At 45.5% G+C, this 27,094-nt stretch overlaps 1 protein-coding gene across 1 annotated transcript in view; it reads left to right on the plus strand.

Moving 5' to 3' along the window:
* Positions 1–27,094, plus strand: part of CDH13 (cadherin 13) — a 668,836-nt gene that overhangs the window by 502,868 nt on the left and 138,874 nt on the right. The window contains exons 7-8 of the mRNA XM_082269695.1: positions 1,498–1,680; positions 10,101–10,354. Of these exons, the coding sequence (XP_082125821.1) occupies positions 1,498–1,680; positions 10,101–10,354 (437 nt within the window). The remainder of the gene's footprint in view (positions 1–1,497; positions 1,681–10,100; positions 10,355–27,094) is intronic.

A 27,094-nucleotide genomic window follows, 5' to 3' on the forward strand; every position in this document is an offset into this window, starting at 1 on the left:
GGACAATTGTGCGGTCGTGCGACGCTGTACCTAAACAAATTTGACGTCCTTTTTTTTCCCACAAACAGAGCTTTCTTTTGGTGGTATTTGATCACCTCTGCGATTTTTACTTTTTGCGCTATAAACAAAAAAAAAGCGTAAATTTTGCAAAAATAACAATATTTTTCACATTTTTTTTATATGAAATTCCCCCCAAAAAAATGTAAAAATCAAAATTTTTTAACATTTTTGGCCAATTTGTTTTCTGCTACATATGTTTGGTAAAAAAAATCACAAAAAGCGTATTTTGATTGGTTTGCGCAAAAGTTATTGCGTTTACTAACTAAGGGAAAGATTTCTGTAATTTTTGGTGTTTTTTTTTTAACGCGTAATGGCGGCGATCTGCGATTTTTTTTTGCGGGACAGATCGGACCCTTGACTGACATTTTTGACACTTTTGGGGTTACCAGTGACATTACTACAGTAATCAGTGCTATACATATGCACTGTTACTGTAAAATGACGCTGGTAGTGAAGGGGTTAACTTTATTTGAGAGGGAGGGGTGGTGTGTGTCCCTAGGGGCGTGATTCTTACTGTGATTGGCTGTGGCTTGAAGTGTAGGAACAGTGATCAACGGTCCTACATAGTAGAACCATATGATCACTGTTCCTACACAGGGGAGAATGACAGGCGGCTTGTTTACATCAGCCGCCTGCCTTTCTCCCTCTGCACCGACGATCGGCGAGTGACCGGCGGACATCGGGTCCGCTGGTCACACGCACGGACTTGCTGGGGAACGAGCCAGGGCGGGAGCGCGCCTCCGCGGGCGCGCGGGCGCCCGCTATTGGCTCCCAAGCAAGTGACAGGCTAGTGACGTATATATACGTCACTTTGCCTGGCCGGGGCTGACTGCCGACGTATATCGTCGTGCGGCGGTCGGCAACCGGTTAAACCTCATTTGCCATGTCGTTGCCCACTCTGTTATTTTGTCCAGGTCATTCTGTAGGATATCTGCCTCATGCTGTGCAGTTATTGCCCTGCCCAATTTTGTGTCATCTGCAAAAACTGATATAGAACTACTGATCCCATCCTCAATGCTGTTTTGAAATTATTGTTCTCCCTAAATCAACAACAGATACATTATTTAATAAACCCAAACGGAAAAAAAAGAAGAATAAAACTGGGTATGGACTGGCGGCTATTATGTGCTGGTCTATAGGTGATTTCTCATGGCAATTGAGAGATTTACTGTTTCAAAATACAATTTTCCTGCGTAGTCTTGAATGCAATCTATCAAAAGTAAATGCTGTTAAAGAGTAATATTCCAGCCATTTCTTCTAAACAAATTCATTGTTTCAGGGATAGGAAATGGGCTTCCTGGCAAGAAACAAATATTCTTTGTTTTTTCCCTTCTTTTGCTATTTTGCTTAATTTATGCAAAGTTGAGTAGCTGATGGCATGTACTTTGTGAAATCAGAATTTAACTTTGAATTCCTTTTTTTTTTTTCTCTTTCCAGTTTCAAGCCACAGTAAAGGAAGGAGTTACGGGCGTGATGGTCAACCTAACGGTGAATGACAAGGATGACCCTACCACAGGAGCATGGAGGGCTGTTTATACCATCATTAATGGAAACCCGGGGCAGAGCTTCGAAATTCACACCAATCCCAACACGAATGAAGGGATGCTTTCTGTGGTCAAGGTATGGAGAGAGGGAAGGACTCAGCACAGTACTACAGTACCTTCCCTATGCCCAAATGCTAAAAAAATTTATCTTTCCTCTGATTTGCCTACTGCTCTCAGCAAGACCCCAGAGATTGCCCAAATCACATGGAACGATCTTAAAATACAGAGCTGGAGTGTGTTGTCATGAAATTTGGGCTACACTGGAAGGTTTGCCTAGGCGCCGCAGAGAGAAGTCAGTGGAACGGTTTGTAAGGGGGTGTTGGTACCATTTCCTTTTTGGCCACTAGGTGGTGCCCTCTCCATAGATAAATAGTGGGTTTCAATAAGAGAGTGGGAGGAGCTCACACAGGGAGTCAAGCGAAGAGGAGTGAGACCTTCCCCATGGTACTTGGTGGGGCTTTTTCTGCATAGATGTAGTGCTTCTAGTTTTTGGCATTCCCCAGGTGGAGAATACCTGGGGAAGCCCTGATGGCTTGGATAGGATGGAGTTTGGGCCCAGGACACAGATGGACTGACCAGGGAAAGTGCCAATGACTTCTACCATATTGGTGAGAAGCTGTATGCCCTGAAGTTATTTACCTAGAAGTTGTCTACCTTGAAGTTGCAAAAGTAAAGCTTTAAAAATCTTTCCTTGCTACCGATGGCCTATCCTTGGAACTGGTTCACCTGGGAAGGTTGCGGAGTGAAGTGTTAGACATGATGATGTACATGTGCTGCTGAAGGTATGTTATGTGGCTCCGTCTGGGAGCAGGGATTGGCCCCCTATGGTACTTGGTGGGGCCTATTCTACAGCGATGCAGTGCTTCTAGTTATTGGTGTTCCATGGTTGAGGAATACTGGTGCCATGGATAGGATGGAGTTGGGGGACAGGACATAGATGGACCTAGGAAAGGGCCAACAACTGCTACCATATTGGTGAGAAACTGTATGCCCTAAAGTTCTCTACCTTAACTTTGCTTAAGTAAAACTTTAAAAATCTATTGGACTTGTCTCTTCTGGCTGCCAATGAGCTATCTCTGGAAATGGTATCTGGTTCAGCCAGGAAGTGTGGTGATATCCATGTGCAGCTGAATGTACGTTATGTGGCTCTTTGTGGGGGTGAGGACTCACACCAACGTGAAATTAGGGTAAGAGGCCCGTTAGTAGTACCCGGAATGAAACCTCCTGCCCACGTTAATTTGGCTCTGCCTAAAGTCTAAATACCTGCCTATATATTATTTTATTTGATTTTTAGCATAGAGGGAGGTTAGCAGGATGAATAGTCAACTCTTGTGTTTCTCAAGCAAGGTCCGCTTTATTTAGATTGGAAATATACCAAGACTCTGCTCCGGCCGCATCTTAAGTATGCTGTCCAGTTTTGGTCACCGGTCAAAAGGAAGGATGTGCTGGAACTGGAAAGAGTCCAGAGAAGGGCAACAAAGGTAATGAGGGAGCTGGAGGACCTCAGTTACGAGGAACAACTACATGCAGTAAACTTTTTCTCCCTGAGAATTAGAAGATTTCAAACTCGCATGTCAGTGCGACTTCGGGGGCAATTTGACAGACATCTGTATGGGTTCATGCACAGATGTCTATTGAAATTGCCCTGAAGTCGCCAAAAGTAGTGCAGAAACTACTTTTGGGAATCGGTGCGGCGAGGTAAAGTCAGGATTGCACCAATTCGGACAGTGACGTTACCGAATCCTGTGATCTCTCCCTGTCTGTCACGGAGAAGATCCGTCTGCTTTGTTTACACAAGCAGGCGGATCTTCTCACACTTTCCCCGATGATCGGGGAATAGAGAAGGCAATCGCCGCCTCTCCTCCTCCGGCCCGACTCTCGCTGTGTCTAAACACAGCAGGAGCGAGCCTCCGGCGGCGCGCGTGAGAGAGGGAGGAATCTGGGAACGTAGGTCCCCTATGCTGAATCCTGTGATCTCTCCCTGTCTGTCACAGAGAAGATCCGCCTGCTTTGTTTACACATGCAGGCGGATCTTCTCTTACTTTCCCCAACGATCGGGGAAGAGAGAAGGCAATCGCCGCCTCTCCACCTCTGGCCCGACTCCCGATGTGTCTAGACACAGCGGGAGCAAGCTTCCGGCGGCACGCACGCGCCACAGAGAGAGGGGAGAGGGAGGAATCTGGCGACGTAGGTGCCCTATGCTGAATCCTGTGATCTCTCCTTGACTGTCACGGAGAAGATCCGTCTGCTTTGTTTACACAAGCAGGCGGATCTTCTCACACTTTCCCGGATGATCGGGGAAGAGAGAAGGCAATCGCCGCCTTTCCTCCTCCGGCCCGACTCTCACTGTGTCTAAACACAGCAGGAGCGAGCCTCCGGCGGCGTGCGAGAGAGAGGGAGGAATCTGGCGACGTAGGTCCCCTATGCTGAATCCTGTGATCTCTCCCTGTCTGTCACAGAGAAGATCCGCCTGCTTTGTTTACACATGCAGGCGGATCTTCTCACACTTTCCCGGATGATCGGGGAAGAGAGAAGGCAATCGCCGCCTCTCCTCCTCCGGCCCGACTCTCGCTGTGTCTAAACACAGCAGGAGCGAGCCTCCGGCGGCGCGCGAGAGAGAGGGAGGAATCTGGCGACGTAGGTCCCCTATGCTGAATCCTGTGATCTCTCCCTGTCTGTCACAGAGAAGATCCGCCTGCTTTGTTTACACAAGAAGGCGGATCTTCTCACACTTTCCCCGACGATCGGGGAAGAGAGAAGGCAATCGCCGCCTCTCCTCCTCCGGCCCGATTCCCGCTGTGTCTAAAGACAGCTACGTCGCTGGACCCAGGGCTGCCACTGTGCCGCAGTAGCAGCACAGTGAGCGGTCCTAAAATGGTTAAACTGGATGGATTGGTGTCTATATTCAACTTTATAAACTATGAAACTTCACATATCCATCACCATAGTTGAAAGCTGAATACTTTCCATACTTCAGCCAACTCTTCACTCGTTAATAAGTTTATTATGTGCAGCCGGAGCTCTCCCTCTATACTGTAACTCATATCTGCTTCTATCATAACTTGGCAGATCTGCAATATGAAGCAATTCAGGTGAACGGCACAATCTCCGCAAAACTAATCGCATTTATCAGCCTTCGGCTTTCCGCACTCTGCCGCAATCTCATTGTGGATAATTTACTGCTTGGAAACGTTCATGCTAATGCCGATAGAGGATGTGAGAATTGCATTCGATTAAATTGATTTCGCCGCAAAATCACAGATTTTTTGCTGTCTGCAAAAGTGGAAATTCTATTTCGCTCATTGAGCTACTTTTCCTTTTATTGTTGTATTTGATTATTATTTATGTCCTTTCCCTGTACTATTTTCACTTTCTGCATTTTCATTTCTGTGAAAAAAAAAAAAAGTAAAATAATGAGAAGAGGAAAAAGATTTGGAATAGGAGTTTGCTTCCATTGCATGCAGAATTAAAGTGGAAGTGCGGCTAATATTATCTAAGCTTTAGTGATTGTAAAGTCTTGTTTAAAAAAAAAACAAAGCAAAAAACAAAAAACATACTTCCTCCTCTGTGCAGTTGGTTTTGCACAGAGCAGCCTGGCTCCTCCTCTTCTCCTCGGGTCCCTCGTTGCTGTTCCTGGCCCCTCCCACCTATCGAGTGCCCCCCACAGCAAGCAGCTTTCTATGGGGGCACCCAAGCTGAGCTGCAGCTCAGTGTGTCCATTCAGACATGGAGCTGCCATTCAGCCCTGCCCCTCTCTCTTCTGATTGGCTCACTGAATTTGACAGCTGCAGGAGCCAACGGTGCCACGGCTGTCTCTCAGCCAATCAGAAGGGATGGCCAAGGGACTTGTGGACATCGCTGGACAGAGAGGGGGCTCAGGAAAGTATTAGGGGGGTGAGGGGGAGGCTGCTACACACAGGAGGCTTTTTATCTTAGAACACACTTTTTGCCTTTAACCACTTAAGCCCCGGAGGATTTGGCTGCTCAAAGACCAGGGCCTATTTTGCGATTCGGCACTGCGTGATTTTAATGGACAATTGCGCGGTCGTGCGACGCTGTACCCAAATGAAATTGAGGTCCTTTTTTTCCCACAAACAGAGCTTTCTTTTGGTGGTATTTGATCACCTGTGCGATTTTTATTTTTTGCGCTATAAACAAAACAAGAGCGTCAATTTTGAAAAAATAACAATATTTTTCAAATTTTTTTTATATGAATTTCCCCAAATAAAAAATGTAAAAATCAAAATTTTTTAACACTTTAGGCCGATTTGTTTTCTGCTACATATTTTTGGTGAAAAAAAATCACAATAAGCGTATTTTGATTGGTTTGCGCAAAAGTTATTGCGTTTACTAACTATGGAAAAGATTTATGTAATTTTTATTGTTTTTATTTTAACGGCGGCGTTTAATGGCGGTGATCTGCGATTTTTTTAGCGGGACTGCGACATTGTGGCGGACAGATCGGACCCCTGACTGACATTTTTTACACTTTTGGGGGGACCAGTGACATTACTACAGTAATCAGTGCTATACATATGCAGTTACTGTAAAAATGACACTGGCAGGGAAGGGGTTAACTTTATTAGTGATCAAGGGGTTAAGTGTGTCCCTAGGGGCGTGATTCTAACTGTAAAGGGTGTGGCTTGTGATGTAACCACAGAGACATGCGATCCTACATAGCAGGATGGTATGATCTCTGCAGTTACATCAGGGAGAATGACAGACGGCTTTGTTTACATCAGCCGCCTGCCTTTCTCTCTCTGCACCGGGAGATTGCGAGTGACCGGAGGACATCGGAGCCGCCGGTCACTCACGCGGGGATGTTACTGAATGAGCGGGCCGGGAGCGCGCTTCCGGCGGCGCGCGCTCGCCCCCTAGAGGCTCGTGGGCGAGCAACGTAGTACTACGGCGGTCGGCAAGCGGTTAAACAGCTGTGTAAAACTTTCTGAAGACCTTAAAAGTCCCATTGGGGGGGGGGGGGTTCCTCCTCTTTTCTCTATTTATCGGGATGTGGTTTCACCACTAAACTCCTCATTCCCCCAACCAGCCCCACATCGATTACTGTAGTAATGTCACTGGTCCCCCCAAACAAAATGTCAAAAATATCAGTTAGGGGTCCGATCTGTCCGCCGCAATGTCACAATCCCATTAAAAATCGTTGATTGCCGCCATTACTAATAAAAAAATAAGTAAATAAAAAGTCCAAAAATCTATCCCGTAGTTTGTAGACGCAATAACTTTTGCACAAACCAATTAATATACGCTTTTCGTGATTTTTTTTTTTTTTTTTTTACCAAAAATATGTAGCAGAATACAAATTGGCCTAAAATGATAAAAAAAAATGTTTTTTTAAATGTTTTTATTGGGAATGTTATATAGCAGAAAGTAAAAATATTTTATTTTTTTTTCAAAATTGTTGCTTTTTTTGTTTATAGCGCAAAAAATTAAAATCGCACAGGTGATCAAATACCACCAAAAGAAAGCATTTATGTATTATGTATATCATGTATTAGGGTACAGCATCGCACAACCGCGCAATTGTCCGTTAAAATAATGCAGTGCCATATCGATAAAAAATGGCCCGGTCATTAAGAGGGTCTTCTGTGAGAACCAAAGTGGCAAAAAAAAAAAAAAAAGAATATTACAAAAATAATATCTATAACAAGACAGAAAATTCTCTCAAAGGCTTTTCGGCAGCAAACAAAGATCAAACTAATACAACCAGGGCTTTTTTTCAGTGGGAACGTAGTTCCGGCACCTCTAGAGCTGAATGTATGTAATGGTAAGGGGTGCTGGGGGTCTGCTGGAAGTTCTATTGATGCTGGCTGCTGGGGAATGAACTGTTGCTGGAGTGATCTATTTTTGCAGGGGTGTCTATTGGCGCTTTTCCACTGCATGGAACTGAACGGTTCGGCACGCTTTTGCGCTTTTCCACTGCATGGTACCTCATGGTACGGTGTTGGAACGGTTCGGTACGGTACGGCGGCACTTTTCCACTACATGGAACGGAACGATACGGCTCGCTTAAACAGTACCACCTCGGTTGTGGTTCCAAGAGGTCCGTACCGGTACCATATCCCACAATCCTTTGCATGCAGCCTTGACTGTTTGTCACTACTAGCCACTGATTGGTCAAAGAATCGTTGTTATCCCACCCACTTACTATTAGTGGAAAAGCAAACCGTACCAAATCGTTCCAACACCGTACCATGCGGCAGAGGCGTAACTAGAACCTTCAGGGCCCCGGTGCAAGAAACCATGAAGGGCCCCTCGGACCCCTGGCCGGGGCCCTTCCCTTCAAGCCTGGGGCTCTTCCCACTGATCCTGGGGTCCTTTACTCACGTTGCGGGGTCCTTTATTACAGTCCCGCAGCAGGACCCTTTCACAAATTCTGCAGTGGGCCCCTTTTCTTCCATCTTGGGGCCTGCAGCTACAGGAGGAAAAAGAAGGACAGTGATTTCTCTACATGCTTCTCCTGTCGCCCCTCCTATCCAGGTGTACAGGGGAGCCGCACAGGCCCCCTGGAGCATGGGGCCCGGTTGCGATTGCAACCCCTGCAACCCCTGTAGTTACGCCCCTGCCATGCGGTACCATGCAGTGGAAAACCAAACCGAGCCAAGCAGGGCCGAGTGGAGCCGAGCCGGTACTTGCAGTGGAAAAGTGCCATATTGTTGCTGGTGGAGGATCAATTGCTGCTGGGGGTGAGTCTTATGTTGCTGGGGAGGGGGTTGATCATTGCTGGGAGGGATCTATTCTTGAGGGAGGGGTCTCTTATTGCTGGCTGTTGGAGGTCTAATGCTGCTGGGGTAAATCCATTATTGCTGGGGGTCCATTGTTTCTTGGGGTTCATTGTTGCTGGGGGTCCATTGTTGCTGTCTACAGGGAATCTATTTTACTGTCTTTATTGTTATCCACTTAAGCCCCCGAAGATTTTACCCCCTTTCTGACCAGGGCCTATTTTGCGATTCGGCACTGCATGGCTTTAACGGACAATTGCGCGGTCGTGCTACGCTGTACCTAAACGAATTTGACATCCTTTCTTCCCCCACAAACAGAGCTTTCTTTTGGTGGTATTTGATCACCTGTGCGATTTTTTTTGATCATGCGCTATAAACAAAAAAACAGCGTCAATTTTGCAAAAATAACAATATTTTTCCCCTTTTTTTATATGAAATTCCCCAAAAAAAAAAGTAAAAATCAAAATTCTTTAACATTTTGGGCAAATTTTTTTTTTACCATATGTTTGGTAAAAAAAAAAATCGCAAAAAGCGTATTTTGATTGGTTTGCGCAAAAGTTATAGCGTTTACTAACAAAGGGAAAGATTTTTGTCATTTTTGTTTTTTTTTTTTAACGAGTAATGGCGGCGATCTGCGATTTTTTTTTTTGCGGGACTGCGACATTGCGGCGGACAGATCGGACCCTTGACTGACATTTATGACACTTTTGGGGTTACCAGTGACATTTCTACAGTAATCAGTGCTATACATATGCACTGTTACTGCAAAATTACACTGGCAGTGAAGGGGTTAACTTTTTTTGAGAGGGAGGGGTTATGTGTGTCCCTAGGGGCGTGATTCTAACTGTGATTGGCTGTGGCTTGAGGTGTAGGAACAGTGATCAACGGTCCTACATAGTAGAACCGTGTGATCACTATTCCTACACAGGGGAGAATGACAAGCGGCTTGTTTACATCAGCCTTTCTCCCTCTCCCCCGACGATCGCGAGTGTTTGTCCGCCGGTCACATGCGCGGGGGGGTCCGTGACCACGTGGGAGCGCGCATCCGGCGGTGCGCGCTCGCTCCCTAGACCCTCACAGGCTAGCGACGTAGCCCTACGTCGCTCTGCCTGTGAGGGGCTGACCGCCGACGTAAATAGTCGTGCGGCGGTCGGCAAGTGGTTATAATTAACAAATTCCAGACAAATGACTTAGCACCACAAATGATACTTGAAACTGTATTCCCTAAAAGGGGCGGGGCTGGGAGGTTGGGTGGGGGTGGAACAGAGGTGGGTATCGGGCAGAGACAAGGGTTGACTCAGAAAGGGGGAGGTTTCTGCACCTATTATCTGAGGGAAAAAAAACCCTGAATACAACAATTATTGTGTAGAAATTGATACAAAAAATATTTAAAATTCAACACAACTTTGTTAAAACATGAGCTCTGGTACGCATGACCTCAACAGCAAGAGAGTATAGACCAGGGATCCCCAAACTACGGACCTCCAGCTGTTGCAGAACTACACGTCCCATGAGGCATTGTAAAACTCTGACATTCACAGGCATGACCAGGCATGATGGGAATTCCAGTTCCTGAACAACTGGAGGGCCATAGTTTTAGGACCCCTGGTATAGACCCTTCATTGCTTTCAAAGTGGGCAAACTTACAAAATCTGCAGGGGATCAAATAATTATTTCCCCCACTGTGCATGGTACTTATAATCTTCACATCACTTGAGTCTTGGAAGAGTCATATAAGGTTTTATATTCTGTTTTGCAGCCATTGGATTGTGAGATTTTGGCGTTCCACACTCTTCTAATCAAAGTCGAGAACGAGGATCCTCTCATCCCAGATGTGGGCTACGGAGCCAGCTCCACCGCCACCGTCCAGATCAATGTCCTAGATGTGAACGAGGGCCCAGTTTTCCACCCAGACCCAATGAAAGTGTCAACGCCAGAAAATATCCCGGTTGGATCCATGTTGTTCACTGTAAGTGCCACCGACCCGGACACATTGCAGCACCAGACAATCCGGTAAGTACACTAACGCTGATTTTATATTTGCGTAACTCTTGAGTTCTGATGTTGACTTTGCACAAGGTTTTTTGGATTTACTATATACTGTCAAGAAGTGAGTGGCTCAAAAAATGGCTCCAGCCTTGTTGTTTGTGTGGACGAAAGGGATGGGTCCTGTAAGGTTGATATATTTCCCCACTATTTGGGTTGTGGTCCTTTTAAGGTAGAGTTTAAGAGACTTTTTTAGTTACATAGTAGGTGAGGTTGAATAAAGACCATAGTCCATCCAGTTCAACCTGTGTAGGTTTGTGTGGCCGTAATCATCTCTCATACCCCTGAATGTTCTGATCCTTGAGATGTATGTCCAAGAGTCTTTTGAAAGCCACCATACTTCCCGCAGAAACCACCTCTTGTGGTAGAGAATTCCACAATCTTGTAGCCCTAACAGTAAAGAACCCCCCACGATGCCTGAGGTTAAAATGCTTCCCCTCTAATTGCATTGTATGCCCTCTAGTATTCAACTGAATAGCTTTTTTTCTATGCTGAGATCACCATTGAGGTATTTATAAATTGCTATCATGTCCCCTCTCAGGCATCTCTTCTCCAGGGCAAATAAATCAAGCGATTGCAGACGCTCTTCATAATTAAGGTCCTCCAATCCCCTAATTAGTTTAGTTGCCCTTCTCTGGACTCTGTCCAGCTCCAACACATCCCTCCTGAGGACTGGTGACCAGAACTGGACAGATTACTCCAGATAGTGCTCAGGAGTTCTCACCCATACAGGGTGAGGGATTTAGGGTCAGTCTGATCCAACAGGAGAGGACTAATTACCGTACTCTCTGGATTGGTAAGTCCTCATTGGGACCTGGAATGTGGAGGCTCGGAGAGACTTTAGGTGGGAAAGATCCTCCAAACCCTGATTACAGGGACTCTAATCCTGAAAGGGTTAACCCACCTGCAAGGGAGGCTTGAAAAGCAGCAGGAAGGGGTTAGTATGTGTCTATGAGGTGGAGTGGAGTAATCCACAGCTGTGAGAAAGTGTGGACTGTCTGGAGACTGAGACTTGGATAGCTGAGCTCCTGCAGCTTGTCTCCGAAACAGACGGGAACCCTGAACCCCAGCATGGGACTGGTACACTGGCGGTGAGCCATTATGTGGTCTTAATTAGGGCTAAGGATTGTTTGCCTTTAGGCTTCCTGAAGAAAGCTATTTGTGTTTATTTGTTTTGAGAGACCATAAAGACTATTTACATTTACAAAAGGCCGGCTGGTGTTCTCGAGCTTTTCATATCACAACATATGAAACATCAGGCTTATTCAATATGGCAGCCCGCAAAGAACAGAAACCCACAGCTACCAGTCAAAGAACACTTTTCATATATAAGTACAGGAATCATGCATTTTTGTTAAAACGAGAGGGAGGAGGAGATTTTTGTGAAAAAAAAAAAAAGGAAAAATCGCAGAGTTTGGGCTTTAACATGAACTTATACAGTACTTTGCCCGGGCATGGCAAATCAATATTCCACAAACAAAGTTCAAGCGCCAGTCCTACATGCAATTTTCATGTTGTATCATGACCCCCAAAAGATATATAAACTGGTGAAGACTATACTCCAAGTGCGCCACGGTCGCCTGATCCTTAACACAGGATGGTGTATGCAGACAGTTAAACAGAAGAGAAGGATGGCGCTCAGGTGTGCACTTGTGATGGGAAAAGTACAAATGTTGATCTCAGAGAATGGTCTTTGTAATGGGCCTCAAAAGTTTAAAGAACACATACAATAAAAAATAATAAATCAAAAAAAGTACTTTCAAACCAGACCCTGGAGCCTCTGGATCTCCATAGGGAGCTGTGGGAATCCCTGGTGATAATCGTGGGACTCGCAATGACATCAGGTGACTCAGATGAAAAAAAGGTGCTCCCTGATAGAAGGCTGGAACTTCCGATGGTAGTGGCTCACACGGTTCTGTGTGCGGCCGCTACACTGAACTGGGGCCAATGCGTAGTTGGAAGCCGAGTCCTACGTGCGGACCGAAGGTGGCACGTGGATAACGTCACCGGAAGTAGCCGGAAATGATGCCGCGGGGATGCACAGAGGCCAGGCGGGGCGGATGAAGTATCGCAAGTGCTTCTAAAGAGCTTCTGGTTGCCACAACTACATGTTTCGCTATGTATAGAGCTATGCATAGAGCTATACATAGCGAAACATTGTAGTTGTGGCAACCAGAAGCTCTTTAGAAGCACTTGCGATACTTCATCCGCCCCGCCTGGCCTCTGTTATCCACGTGCCACCTTCGGTCCGCACGTAGGACTCGGCTTCCAACTACGCATTGGCCCCGGTTCAGTGTAGCGGCCGCACACAGTACCGTGTGAGCCACTACCATCGGAAGTTCCAGCCTTCTATCAGGGAGCCCCTTTTTTTCATCTGAGTCACCTGATGTCATTGCGAGTCCCACGATTATCACCAGGGATTCCCACAGCTCCCTATGGAGATCCAGAGGCTCCAGAGGCTCCAGGGTCCGGTTTGAAAGTACTTTTATTGATTTATTACTTTTTATTGTATGTGTTCATTAAACTTTTGAGGCCCATTACAAAGACCATTCTCTGAGGTCAACATTTGTACTTTTCCCATCACAAGTGCACACCTGAGCGCCATCCTTCTATTCTGTTTAAATGGCAAATCAATAGACTTTCTTTCATAGTGCAACTGGAAAACTGGAATCTGGACACACTGTCCTTCCATTCGCTCTACCATCACACTATTCAGCCATTGGGAACAAGAAGAGTCGGCCTTGTGTAAGCTCTAAGTTGCATCTTGAAACTTACCTAGGATAGAAGAATATCTTCATACCCCAATGGGACAGCACTGGGTATCTGAGTAGCCAATCTTTAGGCACCAGTGCTTGCACTTAGTAGAGTAGAGAGTCACATGGTCTCACGTACAGTACAGTACCTGGAAGTGCCATGCATTTCCCTTTGAAGCAACGAAGAACCAAAGTAAAGATGAGTACGGGCAACTGGTGAGGCGGAATTAAAACAAACCTGTGATTTGTGTATTGCTATCCTTGTACAAATTACGGGTCGACTTTAATGATTTCTATAGAGTATTCTTATTACTGTTTATCCAGTGGCTTTGGGGGAGGGGGGCGGGGGGGAAGTTTGGGAAGGCTCTGCTTTTACCAGAAAGTTGAAATTAGTCTATTACAGGCATTCTCAACCAGGATTCCTCCAGAGGTTGTTGGGGGTTCCTTGAGCTGTGGCTAATTGACCTCCCATCTGATGGTGCCGACATAGTTCCAGGTCCATCCCCACTGGCAGAGCCAGTAGCATGGCACCAATGATCTATAAAGCTGTACGTAAGGGTGGCATTCTAAACACCACTGTAAGCGGGGGCATTCTTCCCACTGACCACCAATGTATGAGGCATTATCCTAATGACTACCGATGGACAAATCCTAGCAGGGTTTCCCTGAGACCTGAAAACTATTTCAAGGGTTCCTCTGGGGTAAAATGATTGAGATAGACTGGTCCATAACATCAGCCGCTTTAATCTCTGGATCTAATGATCTTGATCAATATAATAGGGACCCAGATGTAAGGGGTGACTATGATCCCATCAGATGGTACCTTCATAGATCCAGGTCCACTAGCATGGCACCAATGATCTATAAAGCTGTATGTAAGGGTAGCATTCTAACCACCACTAAAAGGGGGGCATTCTTTCCATCGACCATCAATGTAAGCAGCATTATCCTAATGGACAAATTCTAGTAGGGTGGTCTAGAACTTCTGGTGCCGGTATCTCTGGATGTAATGATCTGGACCCAGATAGGGACCCAGATGTAAGGGAGGACTGTGATGAGGACCTATTATTCCTATTACTGTTTTAGGGGGGGGATAGGGCAGGCACATCTTTTACCGGACAATTGGGATGAGTCTATACCACAGGTGTCAAACACAAGGCCCACGAGCCGAATGCGGCCCCCTAGGCTATTTCATGTGGCCCTTGCACCTCTCCTGCAGCTGCGGCACCCCCCTTGTCTCTGCCCCCACCTTGTCTCGGTAGTCAGCAGCAGAGAGGACAGAACTTCTTTGCCAGATCCTGTGCTTCTCTGTGCTGCTGCAGAAAGGCTCGTCTTTGCAGAGAGAAGGGCAGAACTTCTCCTACAGATGCTGCACCTCTCTGTGCAGCCACAACACCACCTTGTCTCTGCCTCCCCTGGTCTCAGCATTCAGCAGACTCTATAAGCTGACTCCAGCCCTCCTCTGGACCTCCTCCAGACCTTGGACTTTCTTCTTCCCAGATCCACCTGCATTTTCTTCCTGGCAGCAGCACAAGGTAAGGGGGTGCATTGTGATGTAAGGAAGGGTCGGTGACTATTGACTTATGATGGTGGGGGGCTCTTGACATCGTATGTAAGGGTGTAAGGGGGCGTGGGGTGCTCTAGGACATCTATTCTTACAGATATAACCGGCCCTTTGAGGGCAGCCATAATGCTGCTGCGGCCCGCAATGAAATTGAGTTTGACACCCCTGCTCTATACCATCAGCCGCCTGTATCTCTGGCTCTAATGATGGTTTTGGGTGAGCAGTTTTCACTGTAAGTGACCCCCCCCCCCCGACTATTATTCCATTATGTCCTCAGTACGATCTTCCCCAGTTTTTGACAGGCTTACTATGCCTTTGAAAGCAAACCGGTATTTGTATCATTATACTGCTCATTGAAAGAGGCGTAGAAGCACAAAATGGAAAATTCTCCAATTCATAAAAAGACGGATTTCCGACAACTCTTTCCTCCCCTTAAATCTTCCTTTCTATCTTACCTATCCCTTCTTCCCCTCCCCCTCTCTCTCTCTTTCTTTTTAGTTCTATACCTACATATGCTAGAACACCGTAATGATATCTCCCCCATAACTTCAGCACAAAATACCCCACTATAGATCCGTGTTTATAAACCTCTTTTCATTCAAGGCACTCTTTGACCACTTTAAGACCGGAGGATTTTCCTGCTTAACGTCCAGGCCACTTTTTTCAACTTGGCACTGCGTGATTTTAACGGACAATTGCGCGGTCATGCAATGCTGTACCCAAACAAAATTTACGTCTTCTTTTTCCCCACAAACAGAGCTTTCTTTTGGTGGTATTTGATCACCTCTGCGCTTTTCATTTTTTTCGATATTAATAAAAAAATAGCAAAAATTTTGCGAAAAATTGATATTTTCTACTTGGACAGTTAAAAAATATCCAATATATTCAATTTTTGTCATATATTTAGGCCAAAATGTATTTAGCTACATGTTTTTGACAAAAAAATTCTCAATGAGTGTATTTTTAACCACTTTAAGACCGGAAGATTTTCCCCCCTTAATGACCAGGACATTTTTTGCAATTCGGCACTGTGTTACTTTAACTGACAATTGCGCGGTCGTGTGGCGCTGTAGCTAAATAAAATTGATGTCCTTTTTTTCCCCACAAACAGAGCTTTCTTTTGGTGGTATTTGATCACCTGTGCAATTTTTACTTTTTGCGCTATAAACAAATAAAGAGCGACAGTTTTGCAAGAAAAAAAAAAAACAATATTTTTCACATTCTGCTATATAACATTTCCCCAAAAAATTTTTAAAAATCAACATTTTTTAACATTTTAGGCCAATTTGTTTTCTTCTACATATTTTAGGTAATTTTGATTGGTTTGCGCAAAAGTTATCTTGTCTACAAACTACGGGAAAGATTTATGTAATTTTTATTGTTTTTTTTACTAGTAATGGCGGCGATCTGCGATTTTTAGTGGGACTGCGACATTGTGGCGGACAGATCGGACCCCTAACTGACATTTTTGACACTTTTGGGGGGACCAGTGACATTACTACAGTAATCAGTGCTAAAAATATGCACAGTTACTGTAATAATGACACTGGCATGGAAGGGGTTAACACTGTTGGTGATCAAGGGGTTAAATGCGTGCCTCATGCTTACTGACATGTGTGGGGGGAGGGGGTTGTGTGACACAGACAGAGATCACAGGTTGAGCTATGCTGGATCCTGTGATCTGTCCCTGCCTGTCACAGAGAAGATCCGCCTGCTTTGTTTACATAAGCGGACGGATTTTCTCAGTCTTTCCCCGATGATCGGGGAAGAGAGATGGTGATCACCGCCTCTCCTCCCCTGGCCCGACTCCCGCTGTGTCTGAATACAGCGGGAGCGAGCCTCAGGCGGCGCGCGCGCGTCCCGCCGAGAGAGGGAGGAGTCTGGCGACATAGGTCTACGTCACCAGACCCAGGGCTGCCACCTTGCTGCAGTAGCAGCAACGTGAGCAGTCCGGAAGTGGTTAGGAAATATGGACAGTCTCGAGGCACCCTTTAAATATTATGGACAGTCTCGAGGCACCCTATTCTAATAATGCAAAAACTATTCTAATAGTTTCACATAATGCAGCAACATACACGAGTCCAAGCAGGACACCCAACATTAATTCTTCCAAAGCAAATACACTTTTGCAAACTGGTACTGACTACTACTCTAATGTTTCTCTTTTCCCTCAGTTTTTCTCTATCACTCAGCTAATGTGACCCCTACACTGATGGAGAGGGATAAACAAGGATGCTTTGTAGGTGACTGACATCCTCCTTATCAACTGATGATGCCATTGGTGGTTAGAACGCTGGCAGCTAGAAGGTTGTCATGGTGCAAAATGAAAACCTGTGGCTTGGTGTAACTAAAAGGCAGGCTTCACCAATACACCCACTTGTATCCAACTTTTGGGCAATTTCTAGGCATTTTGTCAAGGCACCCCTGAAGAAACCTCAAGGCGCCTCGGGGTGTCTGGTCCCCCTTTGTTGAAAAAGACGGCTATAGATTTTATTATGTACCTTAGCATGGTATCCCCGAAGCATCGTGACCCCCCCCCCCCCCCTTCTTAGTCTAATGCAGTCATCCCACTTGTTGCACTGGGCGCTAACATCAACCTTAGACACCGCTAGGGGCTTTGCGGTCTCACCTTCCCCACAGTGGCATCTTAAGAGCATTAAAGGGCCCCGGGCAATGCAGTGCACTGGGGCCCCGCCTACACAATCACCCCCGAGAATAAAAATGCTAATTATGGATAAGGTGATATTTATTGGTACAGCAGTGCCAGGCTAATGACAGCTTCCAAGTTGGGCGGCTGGGTCCGGTGAACACACACATGGACGGGAGTCAGACCAACTGTCCTGTGTGCTCCTGTTCCTGTGGAGGCAGACAGGCATTCCTGCAGTTGTGGGCTCCCAATCCATGGCCCAAGTGGCCTGACAGCAGCTCAAGGCCAACAGGCGCTTGCCACCTGCTAAGTTCGGTGGCGGGATGCACACGGAAATCGGGACTAATGCTTCGGTAAGATGGCCCTGCTTCCCCGTGTCACAGATTGCTCCCATTAGGGGTGCTTGGGGGACAGGTGACTAATCTGTAACTCGTACCCTCAAGTCTTGGTTTTAAACCATTTTGCCTTTTTTATCATATAAGCTGTCATGACTTTATTATGATTATGTAACCATCAGTGGTGGCCCGTCCATTGGAGGCGCAGGGGCGCCTCCCCCCCCTATCCGCCACCGCTGACTGGCCCTCCATATGTCAGCCCAGGGTGAGTGAGCCAGCAACCGAGGGGAGCAATAAGTTATGGGTGTCGTTGTACACATCTTTATTACGCTTGTTCTTGAAATTCCAGGAAAATTCTTTGAACGAGAAAAGACGGGTTTCCAAATGAAATGCTTGTGAGGGTTTAACTGTTGCAGCACCGGTAATCAAAAGGGACCGTGGTCCTCTGCTGGTTAACAGACACGCTTCAGTGAAATGCTTGATTCCTTCTTCTTGCGGGATTTGTTCTGCCCATCCTAATCCCCGGGGAGGGTTTGGAGGAAGCAGGCGGCTCCCGGCTATACTTTCCTCTACAGACAATCTTCTTTCTTCTCCGGAATTTTCTGCATCCTCCCCGCTCTACCCCAACACTACACTGAATACCAAGCAAGCGTCTACTGCTATGCATGCGTGTGTATATTTATTTATTTATTTCAGGTACTTATATAGCGCCGTAAATTTACACTGCACTTTACATATACTGTATACTGTACGTTCACATCAGTGCCTACCCTCAAGGAGCTTACAATCTAATGTCCCTAACTGACATTCATACATAAACATACTGGGGCCAGTTTAGTCAGGAGCCAATTAACCTCCCTAGCGGTATTCCTGAGTGTGGCTTGGGGGTTAATTTTCAGTACCAAAAGTGGTAACCCCCGAGCCAAACTCTGGATTACCCCAGAATCACATTCACCTTCCCTGCGATCCCCCGCCGCCCTCCCGCTGTCCTCCCCCGCCGTCCTCCAGCCATCCTCACACTCTCTCCCCGCTCCGTGCTCGGCCGATGCCGGCACCTGTCTTCCGGTTCCCTTCCCTGCGAGCGTTGCGACGCAGGGGGGTGGAACCGGCGGCAAATTGAAAAATATAAATACAACAAATGAGATGATAGAAAGCTGTGATTGGATTACACTGTATCATCCCATCTCACCACAGGATGTCACCTGGGGACTTTTCCAGTGCCCTGCCTGTGCTTTTCCAGTGCTTTGTGCCTGGAAAATTGAGAACGATCATGGCGTCCAAAAAGCGTTCTTTCTGCGCAAAAGCGCTTTTACACGAACTGGAAAACAGCGACAGCGAAACTGAGTTACTTGGAAGAGATGAGTGATAGCGATTGGTGGGAAAATTGGTCATCAGGTACTGAAAGTGACGACAGCGACGATTCTGATTTGTCTTTCTGGCACCGGGGGGGGGGGGGGGGATAATAATTCACCCCCCCCTCAGTGTAAAATGCTTAAACCCTCAAACTTCTCTCTAAGTACACATCCCCCCCTACTCCAAATCCCCCTCCTAGCACAAATATCCCACCTCCCAGCACAAACACCCCACAATCATCCCTACTAGCTCAATCCCCACCCCCAAAAAAAAAAAAAAAATGTATCACCTCTCCTACCATAAACCTTCCAAATCCCTCCTCCTAGCACAAATCCTCTTCTCCCACCCCCCCTGGCAACACATATCTCTCTAAATCACAACTCCTAGGAAACAAATTCCCCCTCCTAGAACAATTATTTTTCCCTGCTTCCCCCCAAATTCCTTCTCACAACACAAATCCCCTCCCCCCTCAATCTCCTCGGAGTGCCCCCCACCTCACATGATACCACAGTGCCCAGGGCAGCCGCCCCTCCTGCCCATTTCTTATCTCGGCCCTGATTGGGGTCGTGTGACCGCTGTGATTGGCTGTCATAGCAGTCACATGATCGGAAAGCTCCCGATCACAAGTAGGCATCGGGAGCTTACTGGTCCCCACCAGGTACCAAGCAGGGAGCGCACTCTCAGCACGGTAAGTAGTTTACACAGGGCAGCATATATGCAGACGCTCAGCGCTAAGACCCACCCACCAGGAGGTCGCAGATATGTGTACTTGCGGTGCCAAGGAGTTAAGATCTTTCTTTTTTATTGTGAATCAAATCATGTTGATACGAAAAAACATCCTAATGAATTTATTATTCATTAATTTATAATAAATTTAAATATAAATATTTTATATAAAACCATTTTTTCGGCCCCCCAATATTTGTAAAATAATATGCGATTCGCCCTTCATACTGAATAGATTGGGGACCCCCGTTCTAGCAGACGCTCTCCTCGTATCTTCTCCTCGTCTACGCTTCCTTTCATTCTTCCCCTGAGTTGCTCCGCAACGCAGTGCTGTGTCACGTGACTGCGATCTTTCATCCAGCTGGCCACAACGTTTTCTAGGGAAGGCAGGCTCCCTATGTCTTCCCTATTAATTCTCCAGTACAGTGTGTGCACTTGTTAGACTTGTCAGCGGTAAATGCCACACCAAGAGGAGATATATAGGGATCACTGCGGCTGCCCGTGGTGATAAGGATTGCTCTGTAGTTATGTCGTATTCCTGCCATCCATGGTTGATGCCAGCTGCCCGGGGAGCAGAAATGAATAACGATTGCTCTGTACAGATGTGGGGTAGGGAAGGTGTGATGGCCGAGGAGCGGGCATAGAAAACACAGCCGTTTCCAAACATCTCCAGTCTTGTGATAGAAATGTAAAATTTGCACCAATATTTTGGAAAGCCATTAGCAGCTAAGGGGCAGCTTGTGCCTTGCAGCACTTGAGTTCTGGGTTCAGGTCCCTCCTTATCAGTGGCGGCCCGTCCATTGGTGGCGCAGGGGCACTGCCCCCCCCCCTATCCATGCGTCCAGCCCCCTAATCTACATGCAGGGCGCCTGACACATGGATTCCAATTGGGGCTTTTTTTTTTTTTTTTTGAAGCACGTGATTAGAGCCAGAGGCCCTGAGCCCACCCAGTTGTGCGACAATAGCGAATGAATATTCGCTATTGTCACACGGATTCTCCTCCTGGCCAATCAGGAAGCGGTTCCTGAGACCCGTTTCCCGATTGGCCGAAAGGAGAAGCCATGCTATTGGCCAAGGAGGAGGAGGAGGGAGATGATGCAGGGGAAGCCCGACCCACGGAGGAGACTGAGGGGGAAGCCGACTTCGTCGCTGTCTGCCCTCCACTTGTCAGTCCAGGGTGAGTGATCCGGCAACCGTGGGGGAGGGGAGGTGGTTATGGTGTGCGGGCTAGAGCTGATGTGGTCCAGGGGGGGGGGTATGGTGTGGTCCGTCCCGGCCCATGGAGCAACAGCCCCCACTGCTCCTTATCCCCATATACAGCACTGTCCCTAGGGCAATGATGGCGAACCTTGGCACCCCAGATGTTTTGGAACTATATTTCCCATGATGCTCATGCACTCTGCAGTGTAGTTGAGCATCATGGGAAATGTAGTTCCAAAACATCAGGGATGCCAAGGTTCGCCATCACTGCCCTAGGGCTTGCCGTGTGTTGATTTCTTAGGCCTCCCTCTGGTTACCTGCAGACAGTTGCTGGGAATTTTTCACCTATCCATCCTTACTCCCGCTTGCTTGTCACTCAATAAACAGCCCAGGGGATTTGGTTTTTATATTTATTGTGGAACTTGGATGGGAGAATGGAATAGTGGGATACTCCACCTGAACTTTCCACAGTAGATAAGGACAACTCTCACTTGGCCTCACCAGGTTACTTGTGGAAGAATACACTGCTTTGACCATACTGCCTCTTGTATGGAAGAATTAAGTCTTCTTGGTCTCTCTAGCAGTAGACTTGATGCAATTACATTATCTTCAGGAAACTCTCTAGCATCCCCTTGACTGACACCCGTCCACTGACTCTTCCACTGAAGGGATGGCCCTCTCAGGACATGCCCCTTGGCACAGATCTGCACTCACTGTATCATATACTTTCCAGTGTCTCCCTTCCAGTCAGCTGTGCAGGACATCTGGGTTTAGCTCCTATCTGACTTTCAGGCCCTCAGGTAGACCACCCAAGGCTGCATGGCAACTTCTACAGAGGCGGGGCAGCCGCCACCTCCCCCTGGGATCCACTCTTCAGCTGAAGACCTTGAGCACATGTGCCCTTGGCATTTATACAGTCATCCAGCATGCACAGAGGCACTTTCCTCTGCCAATCACTAATGTCTGTACCCTCACTTGTCAGGTTTCCTCCCACTATCCAATAAGTCTCCCTATTGGACCAGTGTGAAACATATTTTTCAATGGCACTTTTGCACCTTTGCATGAAATGCATCATGTACACTTTTTTACAGTAGTCCTTTTTGGTTTTGCTGATTTTTTGTATGCACCTCCTTTTTCCTTTCTTGTCTTGTCCAGTTTATTTGGGAAGGTGAATTCTTCATTGTGAGCACACATTTGGATCTTCTTGACACATATGTTTCATCGCTCACCTCTACCCCTGTAATGATTAGACCTTATAGTCAGTGCACTTATGTACACTTCATTCTCTTCTTTTGACATCTATTTTTACATGACTTCATTGTGCACTCTTCTTCTCCCTTTTTGTTGAAGTGAAGCAAACACAACGTATGAACAGGACTGTAAGGTAACCATTTTATTTAGTGAGCTGTGCTTTGATTGGCACTCAGAGCGCTTTATAAAATCCGTGTCCAATGCCACATTTTGAAGCGAGTGTAAACGAGCCCATGAGATTACTTGTACTAAGCCTGTTTTCAATAGTGAAAACCCACCAGTGCTTTCCAAGGTGCTGAAATCATTTTACTCTTAACCGCCTTAGCGGTAATCCCGAGCGTGACTCGGGGTTGATTTTTCATTGCAGGAGCGGTAACCCCGAGTCACGCTCGGGGTGGATTGCAGAGAGCGCAGCGGAGCTTCTCTTACCTTATCCTGGCGATCCAGCGATGATCTCTCATTGCTGTGACCGCCAGCCGAGAGTCCCGCCGCTCCTCCGTCCCTCCGTCGGTACGATCACTTCCTAGTTCCGTTCCCTGCAGCAGCAATGCTGCATGGGAGCGGAACTAGGGAGGGAAATTCAAAAAAAAAAAAAAAAACGTTACACAAAACACACTTTATATTATATTATATATATATATATGCATATATATATATATATATATATATATATATATATATATATATATATATATATATATACATGCATATATATATATATATATATATATATATATATATATATATATATGCATATGCATATATATATATATATATATATATATATATATATATATAATATGCACACACACACATATATATAAAATTATATTATTGATTCAATTATAATTCATGCGTTATATATTATATATATATATATATATATATGTGTGTGTATATATATATATATATATATATATATGTATATATATATATATATATATATATATATACACACACACACACACATATCTATATATAATATATAATGCATGAATTATAATCTAATCAATAATATAATTTTATTATATATATTATATATTAAATAATAAAATAATATTATTGATTCGATTATAATTCATGCGTTTGTGTTTCAAATTTATCACATCTGGGATGTCTACTAGAGTCTTGTTTTGGTCAGGTTTAAGTCAGTAATTACTAAGAATTGTAGGCCTATAATACATAACGCCAAATTTCCATGAAAAGAATTGTACCGCTTTTGGTATGTAATTCCAGACATAATCATACCGCCAGGGAGGTTAAGGCTCCCTGGGCTCTTCATGTAAGAGGCTCCCTGGGCTCTTCATGTAAGAGGCTCCCTGGGCTCTCCATGTAAGCGGCTTCTTGGGCTCTACTTGCAAGTGGCTTCTTGGACTCTCTATGTAAGTGTCTGCTTGGGCTCTCCATGTAGGTGGCTCCTTGGGCTCTCCATGTAGGAGGCTCCTTGGGCTCTACATGTAAGCGGCTTCTTGGGCTCTACTTGCAAGTGGCTTCTTGGACTCTCTATGTAGGTGTCTGCTTGGGCTCTCCATGTAGGTGGCTCCTTGGGCTCTCCATGTAGGTGGCTCCTTGGGCTCGCCATGTAAGTGGCTCCTTGGGCTCTCCATGTAGTTGGCTTCTTGGTCTCTCCATGTAAGTGGCTCTTTGGGCTCCCTATGTAGGTGGCTACTTGGGCTCTCCATGTAAGCATCTCCTTGGGCTCTCCATGTAAGCATCTCCTTGGACTCTCCATGTAAGCATCTCCTTGGGATCTCCATGTAAGTGGCTCTTTGTGTTCTTCATGTAGTTGGCTCCTTGATCTCCATGTGAGCAGCTTCTTGGGCTCGTCATGTAAGTGTCTCCTTGGGCTCTCCATGTAAGCATCTCCTTGGGCTCTCCATGTAAGCATCTCCTTGGGCTCTCCATGTAAGCATCTCCTTGGGCTCTCCATGTAAGCATCTCATTGGGCTCTACATGTAAGCATCTCCTTGGGATCTCCATATAAGTGGCTCTTTGTGTTCTTCATGTAGTTGGCTCCTTGATTTCCATGTGAGCAGCTTCTTGGGCTTGTCATGTAAGTGTCTCCTTGGGCTCTCCATGTAAGCATCTCCTTGGGCTCTCCATGTAAGCATCTCCTTGGGCTCTCCATGTAAGCATCTCCTTGGGCTCTCCATGTAAGTGGCTCTTTGTGTTCTTCATGTAGTTGGCTCCTTGATCTCCATGTGAGCAGCTTCTTGGGCTCATCATGTGTCTCCTTGGGCTCTCCATGTAAGCATCTCCTTGGGCTCTCCATGTAGGTGGCTTTTTGGGCTCTTCATGTAGGAGGCTTATTGGGCTTTCCAGGTAGTTGGCTCCTTGGGCTCTCCATGTAGTTGGCTCCTTGGGCTCTCCATGTAGTTGGCTCCTTGGGCTCTCCATGTAAGTGGCTCCTTGGGCTCTCCATGTAAGTGGCTCCTTGGGCTTTCCATTGTAGGCCATCAATAATGCATGTAGACACTCCATTGACTGACACTGCCATTGATTTGCATTGAAAATCTTGTTGCCATTTTTACTCTAATTCCTTGGAAAATACGGGATGCATTATGATGGGAGGACGTTCCTGTATCTCCCACTGAGTGGCATGCCACAGATCCATTTATATCAAGTATAGAGGTACTCTGCCGCTCAGCATGACAGATCCTGACTGATAGACGCTGACTCTGAAAACTGCGCCGATGTCACGCTAACAGTTTTTTCCACTTAAGAAGGACACGGCCCTTCAAGGTATGTCAGGCATCAGTCATTTCCCTGCATGTCTCCAACATGTTTAATATACTTAACCATAAAAAAAATTCTATTTTCAGAGTTCATCGTCAGGGTGACTCTATGTTGAGAGCCCCACACATCCATTAAACATGAGCTCCAGGCAGATATAAAAGATGCAGAGTAATGCGGATCTTTTCATTATTAACAGCTTCAATACCGGCCACTTTCACCCCCTTCCTGCCCAGACCGATTTTCAGCTTTCATCGCTGTCACACTTTGACAATTGCGCGGTCATGCAACACTGTACCCATATAGAATTTTATTTTTTTTCACACTTTTTTTTTTGGTGGTATTTAGTCACCACTGGGTTTTTTTTTTTTTTTTTTTTTTTACTAAACGAACGAAAAAAGTCCTAAAATTTTAGAGGAAAACAAATATTTATTTGTTTCTGTAATAAAATTTTGCAAAAAAAAAATATTTCTTCATAAATTTAGGCCAAAATATATAACCCAGATCAGTGAATATTATTAGGTAAAGTTATAGAGTCCACAAACTATGGTATATATATCTAAAAATCGATCAATCCTGATGTACTGATGGCCAATCTCATTTCTTGGGGCAAAAATCGATCAATCCTGATGTACTGATGGCCGATCTCATTTCTTGGGGCCTGAAAACACCAGGACAGTACAAATACCCCCCAAATGTACCCTTTTTGCAAAGTAGACAGTCACCAGTGCAATACAGCATTTTCATATAACTGGTGTGGCGGTGATCAGGGACACCGACTGATGACTTTATGTAAAAAAAAAGAAAAAAGAAATAATAATAATCAATTTTTTTTTTTTTTATTTTATTTTCTTTTATTTTTTTTTTTTTTTTATAACACGCTGTGACCAGGGCAATACAGTTTTACCATAGTAACTGTACTACTCTGGGGAAGTGATTTATTTAATTTTTTTTTACTTTGTATCACCAGTATAGTACAGCATTATTATCTAACTGGTGTGGCGGTAATCAAGGACACTGACTGGTGACAGTATGTAAAATAAATAAATATATATAAAAAAAAATGTATGATTTTTTTAAACACACTGTGACCAGAGCAATACAGTGTTACCATAGTTAATGTACTACTTTGAAGAAGTGATCAGGGGTTTTTTTTTTTTTTTTTACACATTATGTTTGCATACACCAGTGAATTTCATTGCTATAAGCAACCATTTGTACTGAATGAAATGGTTGCTTATACCAATGAAATTCTAATTTTTTAATTTTATTTTTTTATGATTTTTTTTTTTTTTTAACACGCTGTGACCAGAGCAATACAGTTTTACCATAGTAATTATACTACTCTGGGGAAGTGATCAGGATTTATTTTTATTTTTTTTAATTTTATCACCAGTGCAGTACAGAATTATTATCTAACTGGTGTGGCGGTAATAATCAAGGACACTGACTGGTGACAGTATGTAAAATAAATAAATAAATATATATTCTTTTTCTTTTTACTTTTTAGCTTTGTGATTTTTTTTTTTAACACACTGTGACCAGAGCAATACAGTGTTACCATAGTAACTCTACTACTCTGGAGAAGTGATCAGGTGCTATCATACTTGACCACGGACCACACCAGCTCCAACCCGCACCGCACCGCACACCATACCCCCCCCCCCCCCCGATCGCCGGCTCACTCACCCTGTGCTGCCCCTGGACTGACATGTGGTTTCCCCCTCAGTCTCCCCTCATTGGTCGGGCTTCCCCTGCGTCTCCTCCCTCCTCCTCCTTCGCCAATCAGTCTCAGGACCCGCTTCCTGATTGGCCAGAAGGAAAATCCGTGTGACAATAAGGAACATTCACTCGCTATTGTCACACAACTGGGTGGGCTCAGGGCGCAGTGCTCTGCTCCCCGAGCCCACCCTTTTTTTAAGCCTATTAGAGACTCCGGCTCTAATCACATGCTTCAAAAAAAAAAAATCCCCCATTGGAATCCATGCATCCGGCGCCCTGCATGTAGATTAGGGGGCTGGGTGCATAGATAGGGGGGCGGTGCCCCTGCGCCCCTAACGGATAGGACACCACTGCTTGGGGGGACACCGACAGAGAAAGGAAGAGAAAAGGATGAAGAAGAGTTGTAAGTGACACTGAAGGTGT

This window comes from Pelophylax lessonae (assembly GCF_965119305.1).
Source record: "Pelophylax lessonae genome assembly, chromosome: 10".
Classification (NCBI taxonomy): domain Eukaryota; kingdom Metazoa; phylum Chordata; class Amphibia; order Anura; family Ranidae; genus Pelophylax; species Pelophylax lessonae.